This window comes from Mesocricetus auratus, unplaced genomic scaffold (genome assembly GCF_017639785.1).
Source record: "Mesocricetus auratus isolate SY011 unplaced genomic scaffold, BCM_Maur_2.0 Super-Scaffold_100004, whole genome shotgun sequence".
NCBI classification, from domain to species: domain Eukaryota; kingdom Metazoa; phylum Chordata; class Mammalia; order Rodentia; family Cricetidae; genus Mesocricetus; species Mesocricetus auratus.
In genome coordinates, this window is record NW_024429189.1 from 106,493,847 (window position 1) to 106,510,469 (window position 16,623).

A 16,623-nucleotide genomic window follows, 5' to 3' on the forward strand; every position below is an offset into this window, starting at 1 on the left:
CCTACAGTTATTTCACTGTTAGGAAATGCTTTACATTTGTCTGGAACTTGAGTTATCTTTCTTTAACCTCTTCTAAATCCCCTTTCTGTTTACCTTAAAACAATAATAGCTTCCATTTCCAGGGATATAAACTTTACCACACATCAAACTGTTCCCTATGCCTGCTTCTTAGAGTTCAATGTTCTTAAAATACTGCCTTCAAATACAAGACATGTGGGCCTCATTAGGGAGCTATTGTTTCTCGTATTTCTCTCAAGTTTATTTGTATGTTTTCCTTTCCTTTTAAGCAGTTTATAATCATAGTAACATACTACCAAGACGTCCTCATATTAGCAAACTAACTTCTGGCCAAGACTGGGAAAGTCATTCTGTTAACTTATTTATGGCAAAGCCTAAGAAATTACTTATTCTATTGTTACTTTTATACACTTATAGGAAAGGTAGGAAATGTATGAAATATTTTACATGAATGGCTAAGATACAAAGAAAAAGACTTCCTGAATCAAGTCTCAACAAGGAAGCTCAAATAGAACTATTAAACTAGTTCAGAAGCAAGGAGTTTTCCTTGGGGATACATACTAAGCTAATATGGTCTAGTATGGACTTGGGTTTGTTATGGGCTGTTAGCCAAGAAGGCAGGGGACAAAGTTTGAAGTCTGATCATGGTGGGAGGTCCCAGGATCCTTAAATGTGCCCCCATTAGATGATGACCCTCCCCCTACAGTTCGGGGGAGTACATGGAGATCTGGGTGAGTAAAAGTACAGTTCCCTTTAGAGACTTTGTAACCACAAGCCCACAAACCCATGGACTTGTGGATGGAATTCACACTACTTGTGTGGTCCCAAATACAGCAACTCAAAAATTTGATAGGTCTTGGATTAGAAATGGCTCCGGGCACCTGACAACTACTCTCTAAAGAAGACCTTCTGATACAGAGGTCCTGTAAAAAGAGAAAGATCCAAGACGAGAAGATTCCAATTAAAATCCCTGATGAGCTAAAGAAAGTAGAAACAAAACCAGTAAGACAGAACCATAGACTATGGATTTGGATATTGAGATACAAAATATAAAATCAGCTTTAAAAAGCAAGAGGAAATTAAAAAAAAAAAGATTATCAAAATGATGAGATAAGTTTGAAGGAAAAGAGAGGAAAGCAACTCCATAAACATCAAGTCAGTGTCCAAGTTAAAACACATATACTACAGAGAAGAATTAATGAAATAAAAGCACAACTGAAGAAATGACCCAGCAAACTGTTAGATCCAAAGGCACGGAAGTCAAGAGCTATTGGACACAAAGTACGAAATTAATACATATATCAAGCACAATTTCTAGAAAAGAAATCAGAGAAGATAAAGAATACCTAGGACTTTAAGAGTAAAATGGTAGAGGAATTTTCAGCTGATGAAAGACTCTATTTAGGACTATGGTATTCAATTAATTCCAAGCAACAGTTAAAACGAAGCAAACTAACCATACTACTTACACCACATTAAAGTCTAATACAGCAAAGACAGTATACACACGTTAACAGCTAGGAACCCAATGCAGCACTTTCTAAACCGGCTTCTTCATATACACTGACAGTACATTTTCTTCTTCCAGGAAAGAGGTTAAGATGGGGACTGGCCTAGGATAGCCACAAACCAGGTACTCTCTCTACTCTAACCTGCAACACTCACAGCCTCATCAGCATAACTAGCTCTGAGAACAGACCCATCAGAAAGTCTCTTTTATCACTACCCATTTTGGTTACCATGAAAGCATCAATACACATAATATAAAAATAAATAAAAATCTTAAAAAAAACATACCTGGTACTAGAAACCTAGTCAACTACACAGGGCTAGTGAATTCATGTATGTTAGAGGAAAACCGACAACCACCATTTTACTAAGCCAGCAGAATCCCTAACTATATTCTGAATATTTGTCATTATACCCACAAATAAGTGTAGTCCTCACCTTAAGGAAACTTCTTGTTGCAACACATGGACGCCTTACGGAAATCTACAACCATCAAAATGCAGCTGCAGAGACTAGTCCCAAAGGCTATACCCACAATACAACTCTTGCACCTAAGGCTCAGGGGTCACTGTGGAAGAGAGGGCAGAAAGGCTGTAAGAGCCAGAGGAATGGGGATTTACTGTGACACCATGTCTCCTATGACTGTCAGAACTACATCCAGTAACTCTCACCAACATGACTGCCTAAACAAGGATGACACCAAAGCTCATGGGGACTCAAACCCACCAAGAAACTACGGACAACTCAAGAATGGTTAATATAAGGATAGCTAAAGACTGAACTGAACTCCTGGAATACAGTTGCAGAGAGGGAGAAGTGATGAGCAAAGGGGTTAACCTTACTGGAGAGACCCACAGAAACATCTGACCTGAACAAGGGGGAAGCTGATGGACCCCAGACTGATAGCTGGGAAACCAGTGTAGGACTGATCCAGAGCCCTGAAGTTGGGTGTCAGTTTGGAGGTCTGGTTATGGGGCCTCTGGTAGTGGATCATTATTTATCCCTATTACACGAATGAACTTTGGGAGCCCATGCCACATAGAGGGATACTCTCTCAGTCCAGACACATGGGGGAAGGGTCTAGGTCCTGCTCCAAATGATATGACAGACTTTGATGATGCCCCATGGAAGGCCTCACCCTCCCTGGGGAGCAGAAGGGATCAGATAAAGAGTTGGTGGAAGGCAGGGAAGGAGGGGAGGAAGAGGGAACTGGGATTGACATATAAAAAAGCTTGTTTCTAATTTAAGGAAAAAAATAAAAGAATGGTTAACAGCAGCAGAAATAGTCTTCTCCAGATTGGTTACACAAAACTAAATTGTTAGCCTTCAAAACATCCATATACAAGTAAAGTTATACAGAACAAACAGGTTTTATTTCTATATTTAAGAATTACACACATACATACACACACACACACACACACATGTAACAACAATTAATGTAAAAACAGGAAATGAACTTTAAGGAGAGTGAGGCAGAATATATGGGAGGGTTTGGAAGGAGGAAATGAAAGGGGAAAGTTATATAATTATAATCTCAAGAAATAAAAATTATTAAAAATCTTAAAAAACCCAATTCTAGAATATAAAAGAAACAAAAACCAAATGTAATGATAGTCAGCATTAAAAGTATCCCCAGCTTTCACTTTAATATTATTATTATTATTATTATTATTATTATTATTATTATTATTATTATTATTATTTGGTTTTTCGAGACAGGGTTTCTCTGTGGCTTTGGAAGCTGTCCTAACTAGCTCTTGTAGACCAGGCTGGCCTCGAACTCACAGAGATCAGCCTGCCTCTGCCTCCCAAGTGCTGGGATTAAAGGCATGCGCCACCAATGCCCGGCATCACTTTAATATTATTAAGGAAGAAAATAGTCTTTCAAAAATCCAGTAAACTGAGAAATTGACAAGCAACTCTGATGTGGGAAGTCCTGTGATTATGTCAATAAAGCACGTTGGCCAATAGGAATCTAGATAGGTGGGACTAGGAGTCCAGGAGGACTCTGGGAAGGAGAAACACAGAGAGTCAAGATGTAACGCCATGGGGTAGGAAGCCCAGAACTATTCTCCAGTAAGAGAAATACTTAGATTAACAATTATGGGGTAATTACTTAAGTCAGAGCTAGCCAGTAAGAAACAAGCAAGGCCAACAGCTTCATAGTTAATATAGCCTCCTGTGTGTTTATTTGGGACTGATGCGGCTCTAGAACCAGGCTGGCGGGAAGGATTCTCTCAAAGAAAAAGCTTCTATTTACATAATGGTGATCAGGAGTGGGATGATGAATTTCCACGTAGAATGACAAAAGCTTTAAAGGAATTTTAGAAACAAAAGAATGGAGAGAAGCACAGATTTTTGGTAGCAGCATTTTCTCAGGTGGGCTCTGTTTTGCTAGCGACAAGCAGAGACTCATGCGATTTGCTTAAGGGAGTCTTCCTGACTCATCATAAGCAAACCAACAAAAAAACCCAGCAAGGTTCTTTTGAGAGGCTCTGCTAACAATTGAAAGGTGTGTAAGCACAGCTGGAAGTGGCAGTGACCACATCTCCAAGCTGGCAGCTGGAGTCACGCTTACACCTGCCATCTTGGAAAAACGGCAGTTTAAAACAGCCACGGTTTTAACAGATAAGACACGTGGCCAGAAAAACATAAAGATTTACAGTAAAGTCAGACTTGGATGAAGAAAAATTTCTAAAGGTTAACAATGTGTTTAAAAATATACGTAAGATTGAGAGAGAAAACGAAAAGGCATAGTGGTAAAATAGAGAAGCTGGCTGTGGTGGCGCACATCAGTAGGATTTGCTGCAGAGGTAGAGGTAGGCATATTCCAAAGAGAAATCCTGTCTCAAAGAAAAATAAATAAAAGTAAAAGAAATAGAGTAATAATAGATAAATAAATAAGCCACGTAAAGATGGAAAATACACAGAGAGTCTGGATACTGTACACTATTGTGTTTTTCAGTTTTTCATTGCTAAGGAAGGAACTGCTAAAGTACACTTGATTATAAATGCTGCTGAATTAATTCAACTTATATCTTTTGAAAATACCTTGACTTCAAAATTTAAGTATAAGGATATGTTACTTGGGAAAGGAGATTTTGTTTATGTTTCTACAGGAAATGAAAAGCTGAGGATTCCTTCCAGGCTTCTGTGGTTTGACGAACCAAGACCCCCGGAAACAGTGGGCCGGGTGTTCCAACAATTGAAACAGCTAAGATGATGGAGTCTTACAGACCCGAAAATAAGGACTTATACAGGTTTCTGAGTTTTTTCATGATCCCCATGGTATGAACAGCGCCCCTTCCAGCACGAAGCAGTTTGGAATGAGCGACGTCCTAATTCCCATCCTGTTTACAAATCATTATTTTCATTTAAATGGGATTGTTTATAATTGGTTAATGATCACAACCAATCTCTTTTTAATGGTAAAAAGGGGAATTATGGTATGGTTATGGTTTTTCATTTATTGATACAAATTCAAGGTCAATTTTGTGATATGTATATTTCTCCTCTTGATTAAGTATTGTGCTTATACTGATCTTTTAAAATGTAATGCGTAATTAAATACAGATTATAGATAGTTACTTATAATAGTCAGAACTTATAGTCAGGTAAGTTAGGTTTTCTAGATATATAGAGATGTAATTGAGACAGATAGTCTTCAAACCTCTCAAAGACTTTCAGAAAATGGCATTTAAAATGGGTTAGGGTTTTTCTTGACAATGAGAAATGTCTGTTCCTGGCAGCACCAATTACGTCTGAGAGGAAGATGGGCATCGAAGACTCGTTATGGAGTTTGCTTTCAACATGGCAAGATTAGCCATTTGGACAAGAAACTGCTCTTGCCTAGACTGCTTGATTGTTGTTGTATAATCTGGACATGCAGGACCCACAGGAAAGTGACTGCTGAACTCAGTCTTACAGGGTTCCTACTTCATGGAAGAGTCTACGAGACTTTCTGCAGGACAAAGAAAAATGACTGACAGACTGCCAATGCAGTTGGACAGTTTGAAATTTCCTGCTTTGCTGAGAAATCTTCTGGACACATTGTGGCCTATGGGCTGAAGATGGATGCCCCGACAATACAGAGGAACTTTGGGTGACTGTCAAGGCAGTAAGATGTCTCTGTCAATCCTAGTGTTTATATATTATCCTTCTGTGGTCTTTGATGGAGTTGAAGACAGATAGTTATAGTTATAGTTTTCCTTAGTTACGATAAAAGATAAGCTACATATAGAACTTTAGACTCACAAGGATGGAATGGATATTTTCTTTAAATCTTGCTAAATGTTGATAGACAAAATATTGTAACTATGTTCTTACTTGATAACTGTTCTTTTATATATAATTTGACTATATTAAAGTTAAGACCTTTCTTTTTGTTTAGACAGAAAAGAGGAGATGATGTGGGAAATCCTTTGATTATGTCAATAAAGCACTGCTGGGCCAATAGGAATCTAGATAGGTGGGACGAGGAGTCCAGAAGGACTCTGGGAAGGAGAAACCAGCCTGGCGGGAAGGCTTCTCAAGGAAAAAGCTTCCCTTTACACAACTCTATAAAGAAAATGTGCTAGAAACACTTTTACATTACTCAAACTGTTTCTCATTTTAAAAATTATCTATTTTTATTAACTATTAATGAAATTTATTTATTATTATTTTTATGCATCTATGTGTGCTTGCATGCATGATTCACATTTAGGCAGAAGCCTTGGAGGCCAGAAGATGGTGTCAGAGCCACAGGAACAGGAGTTACAGACAACTGTGAACCATCACATGGGTTCTGAAAACTAAACCCAGTAAGAACAGTAAGAGCTCTTAACTGCAGAACTATTTCTTTCTAGCTCCTGCTTCTTTTTTATTATACTGTCCACAAGTGATTCAAATGTTATTTCCACAGTATGAATTTTAGCATATCATCTTACAAGGTTTTCTTAGTCAACTGGTTAACTAAATGACTCAAGGATGATTAAACTTTAAGTCTCATCAACTAACAGCTATGTGACTCTGCACAGTTACCATATAAACTTTCCTTTCCATCATCAAACTAGGAAGCAAATTGCAAATCCTTTTAGCTAATTTTTAAGCTTTCCATTTGATGGTATTCCTCTCAACTCAACCCCCGCCCCCCTTTTTTTCTCAGTCCAAGGCTAGCTGTTTTGGGTATGGCATTTGGATAGTTCTTATGGATTTGTGGTTCTAAGGATCAAACTTGGGAACTCATTCAAGCTAGACAAGTACTCAGCCACTGAGTTATATCCCATCCCTTATTCGCCCACAACCCCACTGTGCCACTAGGAACTTAACCCAGGGCCTGGCTAGATACGTACTCTATTATTGAGTTATATCCCTTGCCTTCAACTCAAAATTTAAAATATTTGGCTTTTTAAAAAGTTATGAGCAAAAAACACTCTGTGAATATATTTCAAATAATGAGTATATTGGCAGTAAACAGAAATAAAGAAATAGCCAAAAATAAATACTGAACAGATTTTAAGATGTCTTAAAATGACATGTTAAGATTAGGGCTACCTAACAAAATGAATGCACAACTGATTCAAAACTTCTTGTTTCTGAATAAAGAATGAATAATTCAATAGTCGTATATGCTTTTCCCTGATGTCTGTGTAAGCTTCTTTGTGGAAGATAGCAAAAGAACAGAGATCAAAGAAAACCAGGGGAAAGCACAAGGCTAAAAGCGGACACTAGAATAAAATGGGAACACTGCTTTGAAAAGTGGAGGGAAGACAGAGTGGAGAAAAGGAGATGTACTCCTGCTCTGTGGCCCAAGGCAGGAAGGAAAGGGAACTCTCTTGCTGGGTGAGACAGAGGGGCTCTTGTTGATGTTTCTTCTCTGGACTTCACTCTTCCTTCTCAAGAGTAAGGATTCCAATCACAAGTGTTTCTAACAGGAATGGCATAGGACATTCATAGCTTTACCATGGTGTAGTCTTTGGAAACAATCTCCTCTACCCCGCATTAACATCGAAATCTCTCACAAATCATTTCCAGCTTCACAATTATCAACCAAAAGAGCAATGAACACTCAATTTCCACTCTCCCTCAGAGACTGCTTTTTACTTGTTAGCAGTCACACTCAACCATTAACAAAACCCCCTTTGTCTCCATTAGCACTAATTTGAGTCTCCTTGACACATGGTGGCCTTTAAGGATTCCTTTAAGAAATGAACTGGTGAACTTTTCTCCCCCAGAGTGTAACCTTCTTGCTACTCACTGCCAATTCCAGTCCATGAGATGATCTCCTCCTCAGTGCTCTCAACTTTATTTTTAAAATCGATCGCCCTCTCCTTCCTCTCTCTCTCTCTCCTGCTCCCCCTGCTCACTCTGTTTAAGACAGGTTCTTGCTCTGAACATTTTCAACATTGAATATGCATGTTAACAACCCATACCATCTACTATCTCCTTATTCTAAGCATCATGTATATTAATATATGAAAAGTTATGTAAGAGAAACAATTTTTCTGTTTATTACAAATTGTCTAATGAGGGATAGTCACTAATTAGATCATCAGATAATGCTAGTTACATGCATCACCGTATCTACCAATCTTAGAGTCAGACAGGACTATAACTTTAGGAAATAGTATCTAGTAGAAGATACTACTTCACAACACAAAAATAAGGAATTATAGCTTTTTCAAGTATCTTCTAGTCAATGTTTCTACATACCCTAGTTAATAAGGTTGATTTACTACATTTCCATAAGAACTGTGTATCAAAAGAAAGAGTAGTTCCTCTTAGTCAAGTTCATGGACAAATGGCTTCCATCCGACTGGGCCTGTTATCTACTTCCCTCTGGACTTACAATTTCAGGGATCAAACACCACATGCTATTATACTCAATGTAAAAAGACAGAAGTTTAAATACCATAAAGAAAAGTTTCCTTTAAATAACAAGGCACATGATACTCAAATAAGTATTAGTAAGATGACTTATTTTTCTGAAGAGTTTAATATTTGAGACCCAAGCCCCAGAAGAACCAATGAATGATACATATGATACATGGTCCTCTGTGGTTTACTTAGATATAATATCATGGAAGGAAGTTCATAGTAATTGTAATACACATGCATGAGATGTGCCTTCAAAAATAAGTATTATTAATCCCATTCTTCAAATGTGCAGGCAAATGTTCAGAAAGAGTAGCTCAATTATCTCATGCTCTACATACAATATGTAAAAAGACCTGTTTCACTATTATACTCAGATACACACATACGAATGCATATAACAAGTGTTCACAGTAAAAACACCCTACCAGGAGCTTACAAAATGGCTCAGTGGATAAAAGTACTTGTCACCAGACATGACAAATGGAGTTTGATCCTGAGGAGCTACGTGATAGAAAAGAGAAAAATGATGCTTGCAAGTTGCTCTGTGACCTACACACACCACACACACACACAATTTAAGTATTTATATTACATATGTCTATACAGAGCTTTTAAAACATTTTAAATTGAGGTGTTTAGCATGAAAACCAACTTCACTCCATACAATAAAATGTAAAAAGTACATACATACCTTACAGTGATAATTCCATGACACTAGCACTGTTACTATAAACTGATGTAACATTTCAGGCAAGAAATCTAATGGCAACCTCAAGACACAGAAAGTGCCTGTGCCCCCTTCCTAATATTTCCATTTGGGGAAGCTATTCAATAAATTAATTAAAAATAAACAAATAAATAAAGGAAAAACAAAAGGAAGAATCTCATATGGGAAAAAGTATACTTCTAAAGAAGTCTTAGCATCTTTATGATTGTGAAGAAACTTTTACTTAATATCTAATTCTCACCTGGAACCCACTTGATTTCCATTTCCATATCATTTTCTTTTCCTTTCTTTTCTTTTTCTTTAATAACCTGCAACAGCTGTCTATATTTAGCAATTTGTTCTTCATCATCCTTCTGATTCTTCTTTGTTTTCCCATCTTCTACACTGACTCCATCCTCACCTAAAGGAAACAAAAATGAAATTAATCAATCTCATTTAATAGGGAGAAGCAATTACCTTGCAGTTTTAGTGTTTAGGTCTTATGATCTCTTCAGTATATGGCTAAAAAGTGTTGTCAAGGAAATCCTGCAATCACAGAATACGAAATTAGACTTCAACTTGTGACTACGAAAAGAAAGACTTCGGTCTTGTACTCAGCAAAACTCAGAGGCAATGAAGTTATTACTAGCACTGTGAGAGTACCATACAGAATTCCCATTCTATGCAAACTGCAAGAGCACTAAGAGTGACATTTCAGCCTCCTATTTGTCATTTGTCATCAGCACAGTGACTTTAAAAGAAGGCTGGATGTTGCTGGAGTGAATCTGACACATGGGATTAGCGTCTCAGATCACATGAAAGAGGCAAAGGAAGTTGTTTAGAAGCATGCCTAAGACTGTGAAGTCTTTTCTATTTGACTGTGAATAAGCATGTTTACTCTTAAGAGTGTTGTTCATTAATCAATAACAAAGCAAAAAGTCCAGGAGCTAATTCAAATACTTTCGCCATGTAGAAAGACAATAGATATTTCTAAATTCTAGTGTCATAAAAATTAAGATGTGAAGAAACAGTATAAATCTCACGGGCAACAAACATCAGAGAAAATCAAACCATAAAGTTTGTCTTTCCACAGTTTCATTGTAAATTCTTCAAGTCAGTAACATAACTTAGAAATCTTGGTTTTAATGTGAAACACACAAACTTATCAAATTCATTAAATACACCAGTGGAGGAAAGTTTGCAAGCAATACGTGACGTTCCAGTCTTTGTAACCTATGGTGAGCAAAACAGTTATATAAGCATGGAACTGTAAAACATCAGTGTTAACACCTTGTTCTTATATCTTTAAAAAGGGTGATTTTTGAAAGAAAAAAAGTTGGTTAAATATTAAAAAATTATTTTTCTCTCTAAATAATAAAAATGGTTGTAGGCATTCTTTCCATCAATCTATCACACTTTTTATATTTTCTCTCACACAGCTGAAGTTCATTTTTTTTTGATGTTTGTGCTTTGTGCCACAATAATAATATTGGATGGAATTTTGTCATGTATCCCGTAATTCAATGGATAAAACATGAGGAACACATTAACAAAATGGCAATGTATTTCATTCTATTAAAAGCTTACTTCTAAAAACATAATTAGAAGCAAGCTCCTTCCAGGTTGAAATTTTAGTGGTAAGTCTCTGATGGCTTACTTTAAATTGATTTTTTCCAGTACTAAAATTGTTCTTTCTGAAGCGCTAAAGTGTAGGATAACTTATGTAGGTCTTCTTAATTCAAGGCTATCTTATGAATGCCTTAACAGTACATAAGATTTTTAAAAAATAAATTCACAAAGTGAGCTACACTTATATACAACTATCAGGAATGTTTAATATCCAACTATACTAGTCAAAGGCACTAAATTAAGATTAAGATGTGTTTGCAATCAATTATAAGACTGAAGAAAATGGAATGCTTTTGAAAAAACATAATTAGCATATTTCAAACTGAAAGATATCTTTAGTTTTTAAGAATTAAAAATACCTGATACATGGTACTATGCTAAATATATACATCATTTCAATCTATGAACCAGATATTATCATAATTATTGTTTCACAGCTACACAAAGAAAGGAACAGGGTGCTAAGAAAACTTGACCCTTGTTTTCACTATGTGTTCAGGTTTGAAACCAGCAGGGTCTAAGTTTGTTTTTTTTGGATTTTTTCCCCCTATTTTACAACACTGAAGTTGAACATAGGGTTTTATGATGCTTGGCAAACAATCTACCATTAAGCTATATCCCCAATGAGTCCAAGATAATAAGTATACTAGAAAATTAATAGTTATTTTCTGATAACATTAATGCTTACTTACTGATAACATTAGGAATCTTATTGTTAATAATATTGTTTTAAAATTTAAAAGGAGGTGGGTGGGTGGAAGGATGACTCATCGAGTAAGAGCACTAGCTGCTTTTCCACAGGACCTGGGCTCAATTCCCTGTGCCTACAAGGCAGGATGAGTGAGGTGGCTCAGAGAGGAAGGATGCCTGCTGTCAAACCTGGTGACATGACTTTTATCCCCAGGACCCGCACTGCAAGTTGTCCTCTGATTTACACACACACACACACACACACACACACACACACACACACACACACACACACACACACACACAAAACAAAACAAAACAAAATTTAGTTCCATTTTCTATTTGAAACACATGAACCCAGCGTTCCCCAAATGGACATGGAATACTATTTTCCCCTGTATTTTAGAATTATAATAAAGGAAAACTATTGAGAATCATTAGAAAAGCACATGTCCACATAGGCAAATAAATTTACCTTTTCCAAACCTATGGTAGATGAAGACAAAACTCATCATTTTTATTTGGGGGAGGGTTATAAAAGGTCTGTGCTATGTACACTAAGAAATAAAACATTCAAGTTCATGAGAAAGATTAACAAGCACCAGCCATTGAGACCTTAAAATACAAAGTCTTGCATATCCAATAAGCACCACTGCAAATTACATACGCTCTTTATTAAGCTTTCGTTACATTTATTTATTGTGTGCATACTTGTCCATGAAAACTTTTAAGAGTTGGTTCTCCCCTACTACAAGGTGGGTGGGTTCTAGGATCAAGCTCAGACCATCAGGCTTGGCAACAAGAACCTTTACCCACTGAACAATCTCACCAGCCTGAAAACTATACAATTCAAAGAATATGAAACACTTAAACAATTATATGATTATATTAATATATAATGATTACAAATACAAAGAAGCTATTAAACATGATTTTTCTTCCCTTTTATTAATATTGCAAAATAGTATTTTATGGCAAACCTAAAGGGTAAAGCAGTACTTTTGGGGACATAAAAACAAACAGATCATTCAGAAACTAAGAAAGTCAAGGCTTAATAACCAACCCTATATTAAAACTAGAAATGTTATTTATTATTTTATATGCCACCAGGTTATAGAAATAATATATCATAAAAGGAAAACACTAAGAAAAATGTTAAATATAAAAAGACATTCTTCCTTGATTATTTAAAATACTTCTATCTATGTTTAACATTTATGATTTTTCATTTTCTGTTAGCACTGACCTCATGGTTTTTAATATTTGGTAATTCTATTAGATAAGAATAACAAAGTCCGATCATTAGGTTTGTACAGCAAGTGGTTTCATCCAATGAGCATCTTGCTAATCCTTCAAATATGTATCTATGCATATAATTCTATGCATATAAGTATGCTATACAGTCAGTTTGGGGATCTTTTTAAGTTGCGTTCAAGAAGTAGTTCCATTAACCACACAATAAAGGGATTAGCACGTACCTTGTGGTACTTCTTCCTCTTCCTCCTCACTAGAGGAAGCTAAGTAGGCCTGGAAGTCCATGTCTAATAGTTCATCCTTTTTAAACTTTCTGTTAAGTGTTGTGATTCTTTCATGATCAGTCTCATCCCAAGTGATCTCCACCTTGAATCAAAGAATGAAAATAAGACACACAAAAGCACAAAGGTAAGCCAGGCAGTGGTGGCGCATGCCTTTAATCCCGGCACTCAAGAGAAAGAGGCACGCGGATCTCTGTGAGTTCGAGGCCAGCCTGGTCTACAGAGCGATTTCCAGGACAGCCTCCAAAACAATACAGAGAAACCATCTCAAAAAAAAAAAAAAAAAAAAAAAAAAAAGAAAAAAGAAAGAAAAAAAGAAAAGAGCACAAAGGTAAACTAATTAAAGCACACTGTTAGCTTTGATGCTTAATATTAAGTTAAAAAAGCATGCTAGGCATGGGTGGCACGTGCCTTTGGAAGTAGAGGTAGATCTCTGTGAGTTTGAGGCTAGCCTGGTCTATATGAGAGCTAATGGCCAGCCAAAGCTACATAGTGAGATCTTCCCCCCACCCCCAAAAAAGGTTATGATGCACATAAAAAAGTTCAGACTTGGACACATTAAAAAATACATCAATGGCATGATTAATAAATGGTATTCTATTTGGGGACAGAGAATCATGTGTCCACTTTTACCTTCCCCCTAATTCCCAGCTATATGAATGATATTCCATTATTGAGCATATTACTGAACAAACATCAACTGTCATGGGAAAAAATATGCTAGAAAAAGTTAATACTATTATGAACCAGTGAGAAAATAATTTTCTTCTAAAGAAGTAAAATGACAGTAGAGTCACAGACTACATGAAATCTGTTAATAAAGGAACATAATTTCAACAGGTGCTATTTTCCTAAAAAGATTAAGAGTCACCAATGACAAAGGTTTTCATGATCATAAGCACAGCAAAGCTCTACAGCAAGTAAGTTCATTGATAATATGACCAAGGGAGACTGGTTCCTTTCCTATATTTCAGTAGTTCTCAACTTTCCTAATGCTGTGACCCTTTCATATTGTTTAATATGCTATGGTAACCATCCAATCACAAAATTATTTCCACTGCTACTTCATAACTGTAATTTTGCTAGGATTATGTATTGCAAATACTTTTTATTTCCAATGTCTTAGTCAAACTGGTGAAAGTTGTTTAACTCCAAAGGGGTCACAACCTACAGGTTGAGAACCACTGCTTTATCCAGTACCCTGTGAAAGATTTTTATATTTATAGCAGAAAGAGTTCAAGTCCTTGTTTTTTCTGTTCAGTCCAATTTTTCCATATTGGGACAACGAGCTAGGCACTAATTAACGACAAGATCCTTAAAATATTCTTGTCACTCTTAGTTTTGGCCAGTCTCAGGACTCAGTTACCCCTACTCTGATAACTAAGTCTGTATTGATAATGACCAAATGGTTGCTGTAAGGAGAACAGATATTGGGGATGCAGATCAGGATGCAGAATCTCCAGGCTAGTTGACTAGACAGGTTGCCTATTATAAGTGCTTAAGTGTTGAAAATAACATGATGTGGCTGTATCTTTTAGAATTCACTTACTCTGGGATCTTACTACACTCTGTAATCAGTAACAGAATACCACAGCAAGGAGGAAGCAGGTATCTCTCTGACACCAGCTTTCTTGGAAGAGTACAATAGTCTACTATACAGTGAGTATTGCTGCAGTCAGAGACTTAGGGCAAGAGAGAAACCATTTAACTATTTAGCAAACAATTGTGACACACAGAAATCTGACACCTTGTTACTAATATTCAAACTAGCAATGTTGAATCATTCTCGTTTTTTTGTTTACAAAACTTATAAAATCACATCTGTAGAAAAATATGTTTCTATTTCAAATGGTTAATAATTTTGTGTAGCTGTCTTGAGGTAAAGCTATATTCTTCCTATTCCCTAGGATCTTAATAACTGACACACTGCCTATTAAAAGAATCTTAAGATAAAACCCAGCGTTTCCACATGTGCAAGACAAATATCCTACCACTGAAATACATTCTCAGGTCCAAAGAATACAGCTGAAAGTATATGGGTAAAATAATAGAGGAAAAACAACAACCACAACCCCTCCCCACAAAAAACCCAAAACCTACAAAACATTAGCAAACTGACTAGGTTTAAAGACAAAAGAACACTCTGAAAAATATGTTCAAACAGTGTAGTATTCAACGTACAAACACTCAGAAAACTATATAATTGTAAAGTTGCTAAAAACAAGAGTCTGGCTATATATTTTTTTCTTTCTTTTAAACATAGGGTCTCATGTGTCCCAGGTTGAATCTTAACTCCTGATATCCCTGTTCAACTTCCCAAGTACTGGGATTACAGTCACGTGCCACCATGCTTGGCCCATCTACACATTTTTAAGAGTTAAGAAATACCGTTGATGTTCCCATTGCAGCAGACGTGAAATACTTTGGTTTATAGGCTGTTAGATCAACTTCTGAGGCCACATCCTTGGGCTCATCATCAAAAGTAGTATCATCCGGTATAAACCTAAACAAAACAAAACAAAACAAAACAAAAAACCCCAAAAGAAAAACTCATTCCAACAAAAATGTAGTGATTGCCAGAGTTTAGATTTTCTACTAATGAATTATAGTTTATACACTCTATAAAAATTTCTACACAACACAAATGTAAAAATTTCTAAAATGCTAGAAACAACCTAGGCACATCTCTGAAATTTGTAAACTATAAATATGAAATTTCATTAAATTTGAGAGAATCTTACATAGAAAGAGAGAAAATGCATTAGGAACTAGTTAATATAAGCTAGCTTCCAAAGACTCAGATGCAATAACACACTCATTTTAGAGTCCAAAGACCATAGAGAATTAATACTGGGTAAGTAGTCTCAACACAGAGTATCTAATGATGAAAGTCACTGAAAATAAAGTTTAAGGTTGATTAAGAATAATCTCAGCCAAAAGTTTCATTTCACAAATAGCTAGCTTTCACATGTTAATCAGCCATGGTGAGTGGCAAGTTTTAGGTATCAGGCTCGGGAATGTGGGATGAAAAGCAGAGGTAAATAATTTATGATTATTATAATCAGGTTTTTATAATTTACACAGTAGATTATTCCCACATACATATAAAATACATCCATTATATATTTTATCAAGAATTATTGGGAGGGGTGGTGGAGAGATGGCTTAGCAGTTAAGAGTACATGTTGGCCTCTGCAGAGGACCCAGGTTTGAATCCTAGCACCTATGTGGTGGCTCACAACCATCTCCAATTCCAATTCCAGGGGATCTCATGCACATGAAGTAAAAATAAATCTTAAAAATGTTTTTTTGAAAGAATTCTAATTTCAAGGACACAAGTAATGAAATGGTTCATAAATTACTTTTTCTTCAATTATTATTAGCTTTTCTTATTCATTTATCTAGAATGTAAGAGCACTGCTCAAATATTTTACTGCATATGATCTTGCTATATTGTAAGATTCAATTGTGAAGACATGAACTAGATTACCTTAGATCTATGAAAGAACAACTGCTTTCAAATTCCAGGCCATCACAATCTTCATAAATTTTACTTGCTGTTTCAGGAGAATCACAATCCACTACTGCATAATAGTATTTCAATCGCTTGAACTGATAGTCTCTTAGCTTCTCTCTAGAGGCCCTAATGGGGAAAAACTAAGTTGAACATATGTA

At 36.1% G+C, this 16,623-nt stretch overlaps 1 protein-coding gene across 2 annotated transcripts in view; it reads right to left on the reverse strand.

The window, feature by feature from the left end:
* The window catches only part of Esf1 (ESF1 nucleolar pre-rRNA processing protein homolog), a 52,331-nt gene that overhangs the window by 20,568 nt on the left and 15,140 nt on the right, over window positions 1-16,623 (reverse strand). For both annotated transcript variants that reach the window (XM_013112402.3, XM_005068700.4), the window contains 4 exons: window positions 16,439-16,591; window positions 15,337-15,451; window positions 12,892-13,033; window positions 9,357-9,515 (listed from right to left, as the gene is read on the reverse strand). In XM_013112402.3, coding sequence (XP_012967856.1) covers window positions 9,357-9,515; window positions 12,892-13,033; window positions 15,337-15,451; window positions 16,439-16,591 — 569 coding nt within the window. The remainder of the gene's footprint in view (window positions 1-9,356; window positions 9,516-12,891; window positions 13,034-15,336; window positions 15,452-16,438; window positions 16,592-16,623) is intronic.